Genomic DNA, 21081 nt, shown 5'->3' on the forward strand with positions numbered 1-21081 from the left:
AAAGAAAACTAATATAAAGCAGCTTTGAAGGCTTCTTCCTCCACAACAAGGACCTGATGGTGCCAATCTGGGCTCTAATTTATTATTGTAAGGCCATTGGGTGCATTAAAAATACCAATTTTTTTTTTGTTTATGTTTTTGCAGATCAGCGCTGTTACTCGCATGACATTTGTTCTTTTTTTTTTTTTTTTTTTTTTTTTTATATATCGGATTCCTTTTATAACCAAAAAATTCTAGCCACAAGCTCATGGATTGTCAAACTGCACAGATCAATTTCTAGGCTGTAGAGGGATTTGCTTGCAAGCGCTGCCCCATCATTTAGGACTCATGCACACAATTCTATTATGGCTCCGTACAACCTCCGAATTCTACGGAGCCATAATAGAAGTCTATGGAACCTTACTGTGTTTTTCTTGCCTTTTATTTCTCTTTTGGATTCTAACAGAAAAACAATATAACATGTACCATTGCACTGTATTACTAATGTATTTTCCCGTACAAATATTTCTACACTATACTGTTCTGTACAGGGGCACCACATAGCAGTACATGGAGGGCCAGTGGCGCTATAGTACGGAGAATGATGCAACCTGTGCCTTACGCTTATTTGACCTTTCGCTGTATAAAATATCGAGCAATCGTATTTACAATTTATCATGAAGCTGTAAACTGTTGGTGAAGTTTGGTCAATCCATATAGTTATGGTGTGTGAGAAACTATATTTTATATACTTTTAATACATAATCAAGTTGTTTGTAGGTTGGGAAAACTTTCATGTGTTAAAAAGACCGCTATTTTAATATTCAATACTTTTAATTAACTTAGATTTCAAGGACTGAAATCTGTTAATTATTTTCTTTTCTTATTTTTTAAGGAAATAGAACCTGTAACATAGCTTCATGAATAAAATGTTTATTACATTTTATTGCCATGAAATACACGTTTGTCTACCAAAAAAAAATAATCCACTTGGCCATTTATTTTATCTATTACATGAATGTCCTCAATTCATATTCAGATAAACAATGTAATCTGTGGTTTAGACAGCCCTCTAGTGGACTAAGTATATACTGCTATAGAAGTATGTTTTATGTCCCCTTGTGGGATTAAAAAAAATAATTCTATACAGTTAAAGTTTATTTTTTTTTAAAAAGCAGCACAGTAATAAAAAATGCACATATATGATACAACCTGAACAGTAAGGTTAATACGTTATTTAAACCGCACATTGGACGCCATAAAAAAAAGCCAGCAAAAAAACACTGCTTTGTTGGTTTATTTATTTTTTTCCCCATTTCCCACCCCCAAAAAAGTGAAAGTTCCATTTACCCCAAAATTCTACAAATGAATATGACATCTCGGCACGCAAAACACAAGCTGACATATGGCTAGATTAACGGAAAAATACAAAAGTCAGGGCTCAAGTCAATGTGACAATGCAAAAATAAATTCTATTTGTATTTAAAAGTGTTTTAAAGGGGTTTTTCCATCAGAGACATTTTGACTTATCCACAGGATATGTCCACTAGATAGATGCAGGATCCCACCTCTTGGACCCGCACCTGTTTCTAGAATGGGGCCCCATATGCTCCGTTCTACGGCTCTTGAGTGGTGGCTGAAGCGTGTCATTTCCGACCATGAACTACGGAAATAGCTTAGCTCGCTGGGGGCCCCGTTCTAGAGATAGGTGGGACCCAAATCTATCGGACATTTAGGACATATCCTGTGGATGTGTCATAAATGTCTCTGATGGGAAAACCTCTTTAATTAACTGAAAAGTAGTAAAACAATACATATTTGCGATCACCATACCGACACATAGAATAAAGTTAACACGTTCTATATGCGGTAAGCGGCGTCCATTTACAACTCCATAAAACAATGGCGGAATAGATGGCTTTTTTTTCATCCCCCGTCCCCATAAAAAGTGAATAAAAGTTAAGTTAGTTTATTACATGTACCCAAAAATGGTGCAATTGGAAAAAAATCCAACTTGTTCCACAAAGTTATGACTTGGAATGCGATGATGAAGAAATGGAAAAGGAAAAGAATGCCAAAATAGGCCCGGTCATTAAGGGGTTAAAGCGTATGTTCACAGGGGGTGGATTTCTTAGAAAATCGGTGACTGAGACTTGAATTTCTGCCTCCGATAATCAGATTTACATGCAGATTACCCCCATTGAATTCAATTGAGCTAATCTGATGTTTTTCAGCACGGAATCCATGGCAGTAATGAACATACTGTGGCTTTTAACCCCTTAGTGACTAGCCTATTTTAGGCCTCTGACCAAGCTATTTTTTAAGGTTTTCCATAGTCTTTCAAAGAGCTATAACTTTTTTATATTTGCGTCGACATAGCTGTATGAGGACTTGTTTTTTGCGGGACAAGTTGTAGTTTTTAATATTCTGTATTGCAGTGTTTTACTGCCTGTCCGTTTAAAACGGGTCTAGCGGGCATTAACTAGAGGCAGACACCTGGGGGCCTTTATTAGGACTCCGGGTTGCCATAGAAGATACCGATACCCTGCGATCTTACTCCAGGTGCCGGTGGGGTGAGAGAGGGAGCTCCCTCCTTCTCTCCAAAACCACTCAGATGCGGCATTCGCTATTGAGTAACACATCTGAGAGGTTAAAAGGGCAAGATCGATACTGGGAGCAGTGAGATTTAACGGCTCCCTGCTCTATTTATTTATTCCAATGCAACGCCGTAAAAAGGTTATTGCATCGGAATAAATCCCGTTAGTGGTCGCCGTAAAAACACTAACGGGCGGTCACTAACGGTTTAAAATCCACTACATGTTAATTATTCTCCGTGAATATTTTCCGGAGTATGTGAATGGGGTATAAAATACCCCATTCTCCCGTATTACAGGCAGCTCCTGGCAGTATCCTGAACGTGTGAACATTGCCTAAGAAAGAGGAATCCTTGTCCATTTGAAATATCCCAATCAGAATAAATCCTTTACTCTATAAAGGTCAAGCAATCTAGTACAGATAAATGCTAATATTTCTTCGTCCAAGAAAGTCATCCAGACAAGCTTTGAACAAATAAACATCACAACATCCTCATAGTTGCCAACATATGAACATTTTTTCCAGGGACAGGGTGTGCTCTATAGGGTGTGGCTTTCTTCCTAGAATTTCTGCATACAAGTAAATAAACAAAAATGTCTGCACTAGTTTGGTTGACAACTGCTATGGTGGCCACTACTGGTAGCGTAAATACCAGCGTAGCTAGTGCCACACTCCATGCCCCTTGTAAATCGTGCCATACACTGCCACTAGTAGATAGTGCCACACACTGCTCCATGTAGATATTGCACCTTTTTAGATAGTGCCACAACAGCCCCTCTGTAAATAGCGCTCCACACCGGCCCCACTGTGGATAGCGCTCCACACCGGCCCCACTGTGGATAGCGCTCCACACCGGCCCCACTGTGGATAGCGCTCCACACCGGCCCCACTGTGGATAGCGCCATTGGGGCTCACTCTAGGAGCAGAATGCCCAACCAGAGTGTCGGCCACGCTCTGGTCGGAAATTCCGGTCCAAGAGGAGCCCCTGGCATCCTATGTCTGTATATGAAATGGGACATCAGGGGCTCCATCTAAGAGCGGAATCCCCAGCCAGATCGTTGACAACGCTCTGGCCAGGGATTCCGCTCCAGGTTGAGCCTCTGAAGTCAATGTCCATATATGGACAGTGGCCGAGGACTCCTGTTTTAAGAAACCCCCTGATGACAGAGAACTTGAGTACTGAATTGTACCTGTGGCCTGAGGACGCAGATACAATTGATTATGGCCGTGTCCAGGACAGTAGTTTGCTGGGACTGTCTCTGTAAATTCGGGACAGTCCTGGCAAATTCAGGACTGTTGGCAACTATGCATCCTGTGGCAGAGAGCTCCATAGTGTAACTGCTCTTCTGAAATGTCTTTTATGTTGATGGTGAAAGCTTCTTTCCTCTAGAAGTAGTGGATGCTTCTTGGTCATGGTTACATGTATAACAATGAAAAGATCATTAGGTTGATCTTTGTATTGGCTTTTATATATTTATACAGTACAATTTTTTTTATTTGATCTCAGTGGTATCTAAAAGGTGACAGATTATCCGTTTATTTTGGTATTGACATGCATAATGCATTATCTAAAGTGTTAACATGTAATAATCTATTTACATACTAACTAGGTGGGTGGCAATTTACAGATTTCATCCTTTGCAATGTATGCTGATATAATGGTGTTTGTGTTTCAGATTGTGATGATATGTGTAAGTAAGTGTTCTCCTACTTGTTTCTATTTCAGAGTATGAACCTGATTTAAAGAAGAATCAAGAGATTTTATCAGGGATCGAGAAGTTAACGGTAGTTTTTTTTTTTTTTCTTAAAACAATTCCGTACATGCTGTAGCTTTTGAGCCTATGTATAGTGTTTTAGCTCTGTGTGTGTGTGTCCATATGAAGTCCTAATGCATGAACTGTATAATACAGCTGACACCTCACATTAACTAATGGGTCGGCGATAACTCCAATTCTGGTAGTTTAAAAGCTTAGCTGCTGTGGTCAATAGCATCTGCAGCATCTAAACCCATAGAAAGTGGGGGGGGGGGCCCTATGTCACTCCATCAGCCCCCACCGCGATGCGATTGCTATATTCTGAGGGTTGTCATGGCAGCCTAAGGCCTAATAAATATTTTCAAATATGCAAGGATGCACACCTTAAATGAACGTTGTATTGGTGCTATGAAGGTTCGGGCCGGACAACCCACAATAATGATCAAAAAAAACCTAGAAGCACTCCAATGATCTTTGAGAATATTTTTCAAAATAATTTTATTATGAATAATTCATAAGCGATATTTCCTGTTCAAGCGATATTTCCTGGACGTTTCGACCTAACCTAGGTCTTTATCACAATCGCTGATAGTAGTTAGGATATGGTGTGGAACGGCGTCTGCCAGACGCTCTCAGATTGCAGTCTGATAAAGGCCCCCAGGTCTGCCGTCTTGGTGTTCCTTTTAAAGAGGCTCTGTCACCAGTTTATAAGTGCCCTATCTCCTACCTAATCTGATAGGCGCTGTAATGTAAATAACAGTGGTTTATAGTTTGAAAAACGATCATTTTTGAGCAAGTTATGAGCAATTTTAGATTTATGCTAATTAGTTCCTAATGACCAATCCGCGTCATACACTTCTCTTCATTCATGCCCAGCTCATTTCACTGCACAACGTGATCTCGCGTTGGAAGACTGAACAGACCGCCTCCAGCTGCTGCTGATTCGGATAAATGGCCTGGCACAGCTGGAGGCAATGTCTGTTCACTCTTCCATGTCTCTGATGAAGAACCTGTGGGAGGCAGTCCCGTCACTGTGTGATCTCGCGAGATCACGCTGTGCAGTGAAACAAGCTGGGCATGAATGAAGAGAAGTGTATGACACTGATTGGTCAGTGTCATACACTTCTCTTTACAACGCCCACTTGGTAAAAAGTAAAAAATTGCCCAGTTGGTCATTAACAACTAATTAGCATAAATAAGACATCCTATTTTCTTCCGTCTTCACGGATCCCTCAATAGACTCAAGTCTGTGAGGGATCCGTGAAAACTGGTCCCGCACGGGATGCGGGGCAACTCTGACGTGAAAAACGGCCATTTCACCTCCGAGTTTGCATGCTGTCGTGTGAATCTAGTCTAAAAGGTCTAAAAACACTTAACAGCAAACTTTGTGAAAAAAAAAAAATTGTCTGTCTCAAAACATTTGGCCACGGCTATATGTATTTGCTTAAAGGGGATATCTCATAAATGTCCGATAGATGCGGGTCCCTCCCCCTAAACCCTGTTCTATCTCTTTGTGTGTTGGCTGATTTCCAACCATAAGGGTGAAAACAGAGTAGCTTGCTGAGCTACGCTGTTTTCGCGAGCCCCGTAGGATTGAATGGTAGTTACGGAAACAGATTAGCTCACACACTACGCTCCTTCCGTAACTGCTATTCAATACTATGAGAGTCATGGAAACCGCGAAGCTCAGCGGGCTACACTTTTTTTGTAAATCCCGACCATAGAGTCAGGAAGTGTCCAGGAGTCAGTGATGGCAGACGAAGCTAGAACAGGTTTTAGTGGGCCCCGTTCTAGAGATAGGTTCGGGTCCCAGAGGTGGGACCCGCACCTATCTGACATTTATGAGATATCCTGTGGATATGTCATAAATGTCCCTCGTGGTAAAACCTCTTTACATTATTGAACTTTTTATGTAAATTGTACATTTATATATAAACTGCACTATAGTGTTAAAGAATGAACCTACCCCAAGTTCAATTACAATTTCGCACTGCAATAACACACTTTTTTTTTAGTTTTTTTGTTTGCTCTATTATGAACTTTTAGAGATTTACTTAGAGGTATTTTTAACTACAGCAGGTTAAGCTGATTGCAAAAGTAAATGGATCATAATTGGGGAGATATGTTGAGTTTTGCTTTGTACGTAAACAAGACGTCAAACCAATTAAATATTACATCAATCCTTTGTTTTGTTATCCGTCTTTCCTACTGAGAAGCGGCTTTCTGTTTACTGCTCCTCTTATTAGACATCATCTGTATTTTCATCATATAAATTATTCATGCTTCTATAATCACTTCATTAATGAACCTTAGATGACTTTTAAAGTACACACCTCCTCTCCTGTGAGGAGCAGACATGTTGATGGAGATTCATGTACCTTTTATTTATTGCTATTGCACTTTGGAGAAAATGTAGAATAATATATTTATAGTACAGTCTTTCCTGTTTTATATAAAGAATAACCATGATTTGTTGTTACGTGTATAAGGCTGTGTTCACATCAGCGTTGCCCTTCTATTGAGGGGTTGACTGCGCTATTGATTTAATCAAAACAACGGAACCCTGTGACAAACGGAAACCTTTTACCAACGTTTCCGTCACCATTGAGATCAATGGTGAAGGAAACGGAAGCTAAAGTTTGTTTGCCTTTCTGTTGAAGGGGTTAACCCGACGGAAACCTTGACGAAAGGACAACGCGATGTGAACAGGCCCTTAGGCTTTGTACAAAATATCCTATTCTGATCTGTTTTAAAGAACTGCAGATATGGGAAGGAAACCTTGAAAGGGCAATTATTTTCATTTAAAGAGGCTCTGTCACCACATTATAAGTGGCCTATATTGTACATGATGTCATCGGCGCTGTAATGTAGATTACAGCGGTGTTTTTTTATTTAGAAAAACGATCATTTTTGACCGAGTTATGACCTATTTTAGCTTTATGCTAATGAGTTTCTTAATGGACAACTGGGCGTGTTTTACTTTTTGACCAAGTGGGCGTTGTGGAGAGAAGTGTATGACGCTGACCAATCAGCGTCATACACTTCTCTCCATTAATTTACACAGCACATAGCGATATAGCTATATCGCTATGTGCAGCCACATAAACACACTATAACGCTACTCAAGTGTCATGACAACGAATATACATTCCCTCCAGCCAGGACGTGATGTGTATTCAGAATCCTGACGCTTCACTAACACAATCCTGACACTACAGCACAGCAAGCGTAATCTCGCGAGATTACGCTGTAAACTGTCATTTCAAAGGAGACTATGCCTGCTATGCTGTAAATCACAGAGAACTGCAGAAAAGGTGTCTGATTCTAAATACACATCACGTCTCGGCTGGAGGTAATGTATATTCATTGTCACGACACTGCAGTAACGTTAGTGTGTTTATGTGGCTGCATATAGCTATATCGCTATGTGCTGTGTAAATTAATGGAGAGAAGTGTATGATGCTGATTGGTCAGCGTCATACACTTCTCTCCACAACGCCCACTTGGTCAAAAAGTAAAACACGCCCAGTTGTCCATTAAGAAGCTCATTAGCATAAAGCTAATATACAGTGAAGGAAATAAGTATTTCATCCCTTGCTGATTTTGTAAGTTTGCCCACTGTCAGTCATGAACAGTCTAGAATTTTTAGGCTAGGTTAATTTTACCAGTGAGAGATAGATTATATAAAAAATACACCACAGAAAATCACATAGTCAAAATTATATATATTTATTTGCATTGTGCACAGAGAAATAAGTATTTGATCCCTTTGCCAAACAAGACTTAATACTTGGTGGCAAAACCCTTGTTGGCAAGCACAGCAGTCAGACGTTTTTTGTAGTTGATGATTAGGTTTGCACACGTTAGATGGAATTTTGGCCCACTCCTCTTTGCAGATCATCTGTAAATCATTAAGATTTCGAGGTTGTCGCTTGGCAACTCGGATCTTCAGCTCCCTCCATAAATTTTCGATGGGATTAAGGTCTGGAGACTGGCTAGGCCACTCCATGACCTTAATGTGCTTCTTTTTGAGCCACTCCTTTGTTGCCTTGGCTGTATGTTTCGGGTCATTGTCGTGCTGGAAGACACAGCCACGAGCCATTTTTAATGTCCTGGTGGAGGGAAGGAGGTTGTCACTCAGGATTTGACGGTACATGGCTCCATCCATTCTCCCATTGATGCGGGGAAGTAGTCCTGTGCCTTTAGCAGAGAAACACCCCCAAAACATAATTTTTCCACCTCCATGCTTGACTGGGGACGGTGTTCTTTGGGTCATAGGCAGCATTTCTCTTCCTCCAAACACGGCGAGTTGAGTTAATGCCAAAAAGCTCAATTTTAGTCTCATCTGACCACAGCACCTTCTCCCAATCACTCTCAGAATCATCCAGATGTTCATTTGCAAACTTCAGACGGGCCTGTACATGTGCCTTGAGCAGGGGGACCTTGCGGGCACTGCAGGATTTTAATCCATTACGGCATAATCTGTTACCAATGGTTTTCTTGGTGACTGTGGTCCCAGCTGCCTTGAGATCATTAACAAGTTCCCCCTGTGTAGTTTTCGGCTGAGCGCTCACCTTCCTCAGGATCAAGGATACCCCACGAGGTGAGATTTTGCATGGAGCCCCAGATCGATGTCAATTGACAGTCATTTTGTATGTCTTCCATTTTCTTACTATTGCACCAACAGTTGTCTCCTTCTCACCCAGCATCTTACTTATGGTTTTGTAGCCCATTCCAGCCTTGTGCAGGTCTATGATCTTGTCCCTGACATCCTTAGAAAGCTCTTTGGTCTTTCCCATGTTGTAGAGGTTAGAGTCAGACTGATTAATTGAGTCTGTGGACAGGAGTCTTTTATACAGGTGACCATTTAAGACAGCTGTCTTTAATGCAGGCACCAAGTTGATTTGGAGCGTGTAACTGGTCTGGAGGAGGCTGAACTCTTAATGGTTGGTAGGGGATCAAATACTTATTTCTCTGTGCACAATGCAAATAAATATATATAATTTTGACTGTGATTTTCTGTGTTTTTTTTTTTAATATATAATCTATCTCTCACTGGTAAAATTAACCTAGCCTAAAAATTCTAGACTGTTCATGTCTTTGACAGTGGGCAAACTTACAAAATCAGCAAGGGATCCAATACTTATTTCCTTCACTGTAGGTCATAGCTCTGTCAAAAATTATCGTTTTTCTAAATAAAAAACACTGCTGTAATCTAGATTACAGCGCCGATCACATTATGTACAATATAGGCCACTTATGTGGTGACAGAGCTTCTGTAATCTTTGATTTACTTGATATTTGACAGTTTATTGGACAGATCAATGCATTTGCAAAATTTCAGAATCCAAAAATCTACGATAAAGCTAATACTAATGGCATTAGAATGAGGACTTGATCATAGGAACTGCTGGCACTAATACCCTGGTTTAGAAGTGGTTGAGTATGCACAGCCGCTCTCAATTAAAGTCTGTAAAAGATATGGATAAATGCTTAAAAAAAAATAGCAATTCTGCCATTTTTTTTCTTTTTCAATTTGTTTTTTTACAGTGTTCACAGTTAAAATTGAGAGGGTATACGTTTATTGTCTAGATGAATGTGGGCATATATTATAACACGCTTTGCGACAATATAACATTTTTGTATTTTATGTTTTTGCATAATTTTTATCTATCCATTAATTTATTTATTTTTTTAAAAACTATGTACTATTATATGTCTATATGACATAAAATGCACAAGCATCTGTTAGGGCATACCTGAGTTATGCCTTAACAAACACTATAACTATACAGCACCTGAAGCCTTAAGGGTATGTGCACACGCTAGCTGGCTTTTACGGCTGAAATGACAGACTGTTTTCAGGAGAAAACAGCTGCCTCGTTTCAGCCGTAATTGCTCCTCCTCGCATTTTGCGAGGCTTCTCTGACAGCCGTAAATTTTGAGCTGTGCTTCATTGAGTTCAATGAAGTACGGCTCAAATTACGTCTGAAAGAAGTGCCCTGCACTTCTTTTGCCGAGGCTCTATTTTTACGCGTCGTCGTTTGACAACTGTCAAACGAAGACGCGTAAATGACAGGTTGTCTACACAGTACGTCGGCAAACCCGTTCAAATGAATGGGCAGATGTTTGCCGACGTATTGTAGCCCTATTTTCAGACTTAAAACGAGGCATAATACGCCTCGTTTACGTCTGAAAATAGGTCGTGTGAACCCAGCCTTAGTAAGCCCAGGTCTGTCACGATTTTCCAGTCTGACCTGACAATCGCATTGCCGGGACAGAACAAAGAGCGGTGCTTCAGAGGTTAAACTGCCAGGATCAGAGTTTTTGTGCACGAGTCCAATCGCATTTACACTCCTGCTCGATCAGAGATGACGTACATGTACGGCATCCTGCCTTCTCCACATACCAACAATTATGTTCATGTACTGTTGTACATCATTCTGCATTAATGGGTTAACCATATAGATACTATTTGGTGAAATCGTGAGTATTCATATCTTCTCCAGCCAACAAGCTGCGAGAGACGTTTTTTTTTTTTTTTGGTGCACCGTTTTGGCATAATGGAATGTAACGTGGTGGTAATTAGCCAAATCCAGTCTAAAGGGGTGGTCTAGCTTAGAAAACCCATTTTATAATACCCTATTAGGGAATACTGAATTCATAGAGGTTTCCCCCATTCAGGACCCTCATATATTAGCCAAGGCAGGGAGCTGATTCAAGGACAGTCTCTTGCTCTGTAGGACCAGGCACGGCACGTCCATGCATTACATGAATAGTCCAATGGTTTAAATGGGAACTGTGTAAAGCGTTTCCCCTGTGATGGATGATACTGTGAGGTATTGAACACTTGCTGCCAAGTTCCGCTATATATTGCAGCAGATAGCTGCGGTCTCAGCACCTGGGACACCCCGTGATCAGTTTATCGTAAAAAAAAAAAGGGGTTTGTCCAAAGTGGACAACCCCTTAAAGTCTGTCGGAATTGCGCCACATTTACAAAGTGCTTTGTGACCTGACAAATTTGGATTAAATTTAACAAGCCCACAAAGTTTTTATTTGTTTTTTTTTAAAGTTCTATTAAATACGTTCTGTCTGCAGTATATGATGTGTGCCTACATACCACCTGAATGTCATTTATGTAACATGGTGTAACTTGCATTTCTTAGGGACTATACAACAAGTATATTTTACAGTTTGCTGTTACTATTTTGTTTTCTAGTTAGCATGTACAGTACACATGATATGCTTGTATTATCAGAGACTTAGAAGTTTTCCAACCATAGTCATTTTTGGCATCTTGATTGGATATAAAAGACTGACCAGTGGTCGTCTGATTGCTAAGACCCCTTCAATCCTGAAAAAAAGGGGTGCCTGGTCCTCATACTTGGTTTAGAAGTGGTTGAGTATGCACAGCAACTCTCCATTAAAGCCAGTAAAAGATATTCAAAGGTGAGCGTGCCCGGCTGTTTCCAGATATCTCATTGATTGCAATGGAGACTGACTGCGTGTACACTACCCCTTCTCTGCAAGGGGACGATCACTCTTCTCCGTTCCGGTGCAGGCCAAACTGCTTATTTTTAGGGCATTTCAAGTTGATATTCTATTAATAGTGTGTGGTGGGGGAAAAAAGTGACAATAGAGGAGTAAACCACTTCAAGGAAAAAAAAGTGGTGAAGTAAGGAAAATGATCGAAAAAAATATATATTTCTAAGAGATTGTAAGAGGCACCAGTTATTTTTTTTATTATGTGAAGAATAATGGATATTTATTTGTATATTTCAGGTCTCCAATATTCAGTCCAGAACCGCTTTAGTATCATGGTCCCCCGCCAATGGGTATCCAAGTGGAGATAAGTCCAGTAATGGCCTGTCATATTCCTGTAGCTATGAGGTTGCTTTATCTGACAAAGGGAGAGATGGAAAATATAAGATTATTTACAGGTAATAAGCTGGAATTCTGACCAGGAGCCATATGTTCGCTGTGACCACTACAGCATGGGTGCATTTTATTTTTATAGGTAATAAAGAGAATGCTTTTTATGTGCATGAGAAATCTGTGTACTTAGTGAACTTCCATTAAGAGTCATTATCTAAGAAGTGGCCTTGTGCTGTTTGTTCTATATGTTTTTTAACCCAGACATTGTAAAGCATGCATAAATGTCATTAGCTGCGGATGTCTATATATTTGCTCTGAAACCTTGTAAAAGCTCTACTCTGTGCTGCCTAGAAATATGTTAGATGCATTAGGAATATTACCAGGTCTTGGCTAGGCAGACGGATGTTCTCTATAACTCTCACTCTGTCCCTTATATTGATGATAATATCACCGCTGAGGGCAGAATCCCGTATTAACTTCACCCTTTCTATCTCCCATTCACTATACAATTTGTCTCTGCAGTGGAGAAGAATTAGAGTGTCATTTGAGAGACCTCAGGCCGGCAACAGATTACCATGTCAGGTGAGTTATAGTCTTGTTGTTTTAGCACCTGAGCTGGGAAAACAATAACAACGTCTGTCACATTACACTGGCCGTAGACTAAACCAATTTTCCTAAAAAGGATAAACTACTCCAATATTTTTTCAATCATTTCAAAGTAAGTGTCCCAAAAATAAAACCATTGTCAAAAACCAAAGGATTTTATATATGCTTTATTGTCTACTGAAACTCTGCAAATCATTAACATGCCTTAGATACATGTCACGTTATGATCAACCATTAAAAATGTTAAAATATGTCCAATAACTTTACCTAATAAATTGGAGGAAGTCAATTAGGCTGCGTTCACATCAGCATTGCTTTCTGTTCAGGGGTTCCGTCTGAGCTTTCCGTCGGCTGCGCTATTCTGTCAAAACAACGGAACCCCTTCACAATGGTAACAAACGGAAACCATTAGCAAATTTTCTGTCACCATTGAGATCAATGGTGATGCAAACGGAAGCTAAGGTTTTTATTTTGCCTTTCCATTGAGGGGTTCCCCCGACGGAAAGCTCCGACAGAACCCCTTAACAGAAAGCAACGCTGCTCTGATCAGGCCCTTAATTGTATGGGATCATTTTGGTATAATACAATTATCCATAGAAGGGTTTATTCTGGATAATATTGTGCAAAGAATTGCTACACTATATCGCCAAAAGTCTGTGGACATGCCTCCTTATTATTGCGTTTAGGTGTTTCAGCTACACCCATTGCAAACCGATACTTAAATTCAAGCACAGAGCCATGCAATCGCCATACACAAACATTGGTAGTAGTTTGGGTTATACAGAAGAGCTCAGTGACCTTAATCATGGCACTGTCATAGGATGCCACTTTTGCCACAAATCAGTTTGTGAAATTTATAATCTGCTAGATCTGCCCCAGTCAGCTGTAAGTGCTATTATTGCGAGCAACAGCTCAGCCACGAAGCAGTAGACCACTCCGAGAGCTGCCCCGACGAGTCCTGAAGCGCTTGGCGTGTAAAAATCTTCTATCCTCTTTTGCATCCCACACTAAAACGTTCCAAACTGCCTCTTGAAGGGAAATCAGCCCAAGAACTGAGCATTGGGAGCTTCATGAAATAAGTTTCCATCGTCGAGTAGCTGCACACAAGCTGAAGATGACCATGTGCAATTCCAAGCTACTGCTGGAGTGGTGTAAAGCATGCCAACACTGGACTCTGGAGCAGTGGAAAAATGTGTTTTCTGTAGTGATGAATCACGTTTCGCTGTCTGGTGAATCTGCGTTTAGTAGTTGCCAGGAGAACTCTACCTATTAAATGCATAGTGCTTACTGTCAATGTCGTGGAGGAGAGAAAATATTCCGGGGCTATTTTCAGTGTTTGGCCCCATATTTCCAGTGAGGGGTAAAATTTATTCTACAGCATACAAAGACTTTTTAGACGATTGTATGCTTTTAACTGTGTCAAATGTTTGGTCAAGGTCTTTTCCTGTTCCAGCATGACTGTCCCTCTCTGCAAAGCAAGTGTCACAATTTGTTGTGGAGGCTCTCGAGTGACTTGCACAAAGCCCTGACCTCATGGAGCACCTATGGAATTAATCAAAAATCCGATTGCGAGACAGTCCTTTTAGTATAACACCACTGCCTGTACTCACAAAAGAGGACGATGATGATAATTAAAGGGGTTTTCCCACCATATGCAATTATCACCTAACCACAGGATAGGTGAGCAAATGTATGATAGCTAGGTACCCCAATGATCACTAGAATGGGTGTCCCGAGTCCCCTGTTCCTTCTCCCCTGTAAAATCGCGGTACAGAAAAATTTGAATGGAGCAGCGTTCAAGCATTCTGTTGCTCTTTTCAAACTCTATGGGACTGGCGGAAACAGCCAAGCATTCTTGTGATTGCTTGAGATCTCAGTGGTGGGGCCCCAGCGATCGGATCCTGTAGTTAGGTGAAAAATGTATATGGTGGGAAAACTTCTTTAACAATATAGTTAGATACTAGTTGTTGAAATAATGGCTGTATTCATATGGTCTCCAGATGACAAGCTGTGAAATAAATTTTTGGGATACACCATGTTGGCATAACTGAGCATAACCTGATATTTATTAGTGTTATCCCATCTAAATCCTATAGTTTTCAAATAACCTAATAGGGAATCCTGAATTCATAGTGTCCCTCATTCAGGACCCTCCTCTATTAGCCAGGGCAGAGATCTGCTTCAAAGACTGTAACTCACTCTATAAAACCCGGCACGCCCATGCATTACATGGATAGTCAATTGATTTCAATCGGAACCGTGTAATGCTTTTCTCTTGTGATGATGCTGTGGGGTGTTGAACACTTGCTTCCAGGTACTGCTAGAGAATACAGCTAAACGCTGGGGGTCTCCGCACATGGGACACCCTGTGATTTGTTTAACTTTAAGAGGACCCTCGAACAAAAAAGGATTGTCCAAAGCGGTCAACCTAAAGTATGTCAGAATAGAGTTATGTGACAGTGCACACCCAAGAGTGCATTAATAATGATCCCGGACCACAAATGCGGCCCGTAAAATGACCTGTCCAATTTTTTTTACGGTCCGGGCTCCAGCCACTGCACGTACCGTGGAAACCACTGTCGTGTGCATTGGCCCATAGCATATAATGTGTCCTATACTATGCACATAGGTCGTGCGGTAGGGCTTAAGTGCTCTGTAAAATTTTGCTAAGTTTGGATAAAGTTTAACCATTTTATTCCAGCTCGCAAATTCATCTTTGTTTGTTTTATTACATACGTTCTGTCTGCAGTATATGATTGGTGCCTACATACCGCCTGAGTGTTGTTTATGTAACATGGTGTAACTTGCGTTTGTCTTAGGGTCTATACAACAAATAAAACCGTAAAGGGATCCTGTTCAGAACCCATCACGTTCACCACTCACAGCTCTGCACCAGAATCTCCCTTCCCACCCAAGCTGTCTCACAGAGCCAAAAGTTCACTCACACTACAATGGAAGGTAAGTGTCATCCATTTGCTGGTTTAAGTATATGGTTCACCTTGTTTCCTACAGTGCTACATTTTTAGTTTTTTATGAATTATAGTTGTGGTATTATCAAGTGTTATTTGTTGTATTTGTATAGAATTAAGAGGATTCTTCTGTTATTTCAGGCACCTGTTGATAATGGTTCAAAGATCTCCAACTACCTTTTACAGTGGGATGAGGTAAGAAATACAGAAGAACGTTTTGCAGTGAACCAGTCACTGAGCAGGGAAATTATAAGAAATTCATCCCATATTTTCCCTCTCTCCCCTCAGTCTGTGCATGCCACTCAATAGAAAAAGTACAAATGCCGTCCTGTATTCTCCTAATGGATTTGTAGGGTGCGGGTTGAGAAAATAGAATTTTCTGCTGCACTGCTTCTCTATCAGCATACTCAATTTTTAATATAGCAATTGTAATAATAGGTATTAAATAATTGGGATACGACGGTGTCCCCATAGACATGAGATTATTGTTGGATTGAAATTGTATTTACTAATGTGCAGTGATATTATGTAATAATGGGGGTGTATGTGGACCAGCAGATATTTCACTGACTATCCTATGGATGAGAAGTCTCCCCGTGTATGACCAACTTTAGTTGATGGACAATTTTACTAAACAATTTTGAGGAAAAATCAGTAAAGGATTATTCGATGACAGGAGAAAAAGTGGCATTTGTTTTCACCTCATAACATGGAAGCACAATGACTAGCCCACTCTTAGGGTCCATGTGAATTAAGCAGATTTATGAGCTTTACTTATGTTTATTAAACCCATCAGCCGGTTGAATTAGATATCCGTTATATTGCAAGAATTCTTAAAACCGAATAGTTGCCCCTTTTGCTTTGTTATTTTGCTTTACTGGTCAGTCTTGTGGCAACGTACAATAAATAATATGAGCAGTATTTTGTGGTGTGGAAAACATCCAGAGATGGCCCCAAAGCCTCATCTGTTTAGTTCATTAGATAGAAACAGGATGTAAACACCGACCCTGCACGGTCAAGCAGTGAATAAAGCAAGCAAGAACGTAAACCCAGGTCAGAAGAGAGCAATCAATAAGACAGCTCTTTATGTTTTCTTCCCTTTGCATGGTGGGCTTGTGTGCGCACAGGAAGTATTGGCTCACTAAGGGTTTCACTAGCTTTTCACTCTTTGAATACGTGTCATTCACAGATGCATACAGTGTTTTCCTGTGCAAGAATTGATAGAAAAATATTTTTCTCCTAGAGAAAAAAAACATACATACAAAAAAAAAAATCTATTTTGCACATTTTATATTTATTAATTACTTCAATGACCAATGTATTTTTAATGAACAATCTTTATTCATCTCTTCTGTGCCCCTTTAATGGGTTTCATAAATACTCTCGACCATTTAGACAGTCATAAGCTGGAATCTTTAGCGCGTTGTTGACTATTGAACCTTGCAATGATCAGACACAGATTTTCATTTTGCATTTTATATAAGTAAGAAGAGAAATAAATAGTAAATGTTTTTTTTTTTTTTCTTTCAGGGTAAACGAAATAGTGTGTTCAGAGAGTGTTACACGGGAAACCAAAGGCACTGTAAGCTCACAAAATTGTGTCCGGCAATGGGATACACGTTTAGAGTAGCAGCACGTAATGATATTGGGAAAAGGTAAGTGTAGCTGTATCAATGAGCTTGTGTTACCTTCATATTTAAGCTTCTTATGAATCTTCTTCTCGAGACACTTGTATGTTGTATGTATCCCATAGTTTACAGTTTTATAATAGCTAGTAATTTAATTGGAAATCAGTGTTCTTAATTTTTTATCCCAATATTTTTGAACCGCCCAGTATAATAGAGTACAAATGTATCTTTTGTAAATTATACATTGAAAGACGTGTTCTGGGACTTTAATATTAATAGTACATCCTTAGGGAAGGTTATCAAAATTTAATGGGTGAGGGTCCAACTCCAGGCACCTCTGCCGATCACCTGAAGGAAGGAGTCCCTTCATTGTTTATCCATGCAGAATTTAAATACCATTGTAAGTGAAGTGAATGGGACTGAGCTGCTGTACCAGGCAAAGCTACAACCTTATGTATGGCGCTCTGTCTGGGTAAACAATGAGGGAAATATGGTGCTCGCTGGAGTGCCATGGCCTTTTCATTCAGCTGATCGGCGGAGGTGTCGGGAGTAAGACTTTTGCTAAGGCTATACCATCACTATTAAAATCTTGGGAAAACCCCTTTAAAATAATACATGCAGACAGGATAGTCATCGGTCAATAAATTTGACTTTTGGCCAGAATTTGTGGTCTCTGGGATAGAAAAGATTGCATCTCAGATTTGTATTTTTTTTTAGAAGCTGAGGTTGTTTCTGCTGATCCAGTCACTGGGCTTGTTTTATAGAGATCTACATCGTTCCTTTCTGTTGATCTACATTCAGACTTGGGCTCTAGATTTGACATTACTGTCACGAATGTGGGGTATGTGGACCGACTGGGCCGATCTGCCATAGTCGAGAAGCAGCTGTTTAAACAAAAGTCAATGTTCATCTCTGGGGGGAGCAAAGTAAATGATGGTCTCTGGGGGCAGCGTACTTGTGGGAAGATGGCTTTATCCGGACAATCAGAAGCTGGCTAGTATCGAATACTGAAGTCGCCTCTGACACTGGCCTTAGCACTGACCCTGGACACTGGAGTAGTGTAGTCGTTTAGACCCTCTGGTTGGCACGGGCACCAGACACTGGAGTAGTGTAGTCATCTATACCCTCGGTTGGGCAAAGGACACTGGAGTAGTGTAGTCGTCTAGACCCTCGGGATGGCACGGGACACTAGGGTAGTGTAGTAATCTAGACCCTCAGGTTAGCACGGGCACCAGACACAGATGGTAAACATCTCACAGACACTCTACTTGGCACTGTAACTAAACACAGATACTGGATACAGGAAACCGGATACAGCTAAGGAACCATTTGCAAGACAAACCTAGGAAGACTCAATATTGCTCAGGCAAGGTGGATATGGGCAGAGTCCTTTTTAAAGTCCCGGGTGAGCTGGGATTGGGCAGGGACTAAGTTTCTGGTGCGTGCGCTGGCCCTTTAAGAGCAGGCATGGGTGTGTGTGCACCCTAGGGGAACCAGCGGGGAGAGACCGCAGTGTGTGCCGGCGTCTCTGGGGGAGGAGATGCCGGCAAGTCCTAGGAGACCTGCGGCTGCCGGTAAGTGGGGAATGCCAGCGGTCAGCGATCGCAGGCATTACAATTATTCAACTATAGCCAATCACTGACTATCAACACATTTTTGTGATTATGTGTGAAACTAGTGGCGCTGCCAATGGCAGTAACCCCCATTTCCCTTTGCACCAGTAAGCTTTTTGATATCTGGAACTAACAATTACAATAAAGGGAGGGATGCTAACACTTTATTGTATTTTGATCAGATATACAGTATTTTCTATTAAATAGCCTCAAAAAAAAAAAATCATCATGGAACCCATTAAAGTTACAGAAGGTCCCAGTAAATGAACAAGTTTTAAGAGTCGTGTAGTCTGCCTTCTTGCATGACTGACTGATGGATTATAAATAATTGGCTTTCCTGACACTGTTTTGCTGCAAGAAAATATACAGAACTTGGGTCGTGGGGGTTTAATTGAGGGACAGTTGCAAACTATCGTAACTCATTTTCAGTGATGCCTAGAGGACATTCACATCCAGAAGCGAAGTCTGAAGGCTTTTTCTGCGTTGTGAACATAAATAACAGGTTATTTTGACTTTATAAGAAGTACATTCCAGAAATCAAAGTAAATAAAGGGAACCGAGGCATAAAAATAGACTTTTCAGTTGTAATTCTTAATTTAGTATCACAACTAGATTTTGTAGCCCTTGGTTTTTTGGCAACTCCTACATAAGTTTGGGCAGTTGACTAGCAATATTTACCCCTCTTCTGTCTCTTCATGCTCCAGTGCACAATGATTGGGGGTGTCTATAGTTCTGTACCACTACTACTTCCTCCTTCTGCATTCACAGGGAAAGATGATAGTGGGACCCTAGGGCCAAAGCATGGATCACTAGTTATTTAAAGTTTTTTTGTAGAGGTACCTGGCGGGTCTGACTTCCTTCTAACTCCTTAACAACCACCCACTGTCTTTGGACATCAGGCGGTGCAGGTGCTTTGTTTACAGTGAAGTCTTTTGGCGTCGCTGTAGAGGAGGCTGATGAGCGTTCCTGTGAGCGCTCATCCTCTAAGCTGGAGCTGTAACTTATAGCTCCTGATCTTAGAGCAGCTTGCTGAGTACAGCTGGGGTCAGAAAACATTCGAACTCCAGCTGTTTAACCCTTTGATCGCCGCGGCATGATCAAAGGGAACTCCCCTCTTTGATTGTGTCACCGTAAATCCGGTGACGTCATCAAAGACAGAGAAATCCCTCTGCAGTCAGCGCTGGAGACTTAGAAAGGACCCCAGGGCTATCTATTCAGTTTGCCTGCTGTTAGGGCAGCACATAGTGTTCCTTAACAGCAGCCTGTGTCAAAGTGACACAGTATAATGTTTTTTTTTAAGTGGTTATGCACCACACGCATTTTTTGGCGTTTTTTTTTTTTAATCTATCTGCAACATAAAGATGGAATAACCGCTAGCGTTTTTTGACGAAAAACGCGGCAAAAAGCGTAAAAAAAAGCGTTTATTTCCGTCTCGTCAAAAACCGCAGCAAAAAAACTCTGTGAACAGGGCCTTAATGGGATTTAAAAAAATAAAAAAAGTAACAAATGAATAAATAAATAAAATGTCCCCAAAAAAGTCATTATTTCGCATAAAATATATTTTATTGCCCCTACATTACATGAAAACTCAAAACCTACACATATTAGGTATCTACACGACCGTAATAACCTGAAGAATGAATTTTACAGGTTATTTAACATGTAACATGAAAGGGATAAAAAATAAACAAGGAAAGCTATGCTGAGTATTGCCTTTTCACATATTCATGCCGTAAAAAGGCATTTTTTTCTAAACAACTATTTATCCCGCATAAAACAAGGCCTCACACAGCCACATCAATGAAAAAATAAAAAAGTTATGGCTGCTAAAGGGCAGAGGGGCAAGAATAGAATAATTTAGATGGTAATTGAGGCCTTTTCAGGCTTGGTCATTAGGAGGTTAAAAAAATAGGTAGTGTATGCTAATATAGATTTACACCATCTGGTTTAATTTCACATGACAGTTCAAACACAGGCAATTCTACTTCATCTGTACATGCGTTTTTTGTTTTTTTTATTCTGTAATTTTGGTTTTGAACACCCCTATCGCCCAATATCATCA

General features: G+C 40.5%; 1 protein-coding gene across 4 annotated transcripts in view; it reads left to right on the top strand.

Annotated features, from left to right (window-relative positions):
- Positions 1–21081, top strand: part of FNDC3B (fibronectin type III domain containing 3B) — a 301656-nt gene that overhangs the window by 204014 nt on the left and 76561 nt on the right. For all 4 annotated transcript variants that reach the window (XM_075861617.1, XM_075861618.1, XM_075861619.1 and 1 more), the window contains 6 exons: positions 4301–4359; positions 12111–12268; positions 12726–12785; positions 15629–15767; positions 15920–15973; positions 17309–17433. In XM_075861617.1, coding sequence (XP_075717732.1) covers positions 4301–4359; positions 12111–12268; positions 12726–12785; positions 15629–15767; positions 15920–15973; positions 17309–17433 — 595 coding nt within the window. The remainder of the gene's footprint in view (positions 1–4300; positions 4360–12110; positions 12269–12725; positions 12786–15628; positions 15768–15919; positions 15974–17308; positions 17434–21081) is intronic.

The sequence above is a fragment of the Rhinoderma darwinii genome, chromosome 4 (assembly GCF_050947455.1).
Source record: "Rhinoderma darwinii isolate aRhiDar2 chromosome 4, aRhiDar2.hap1, whole genome shotgun sequence".
NCBI lineage: Eukaryota > Metazoa > Chordata > Amphibia > Anura > Rhinodermatidae > Rhinoderma > Rhinoderma darwinii.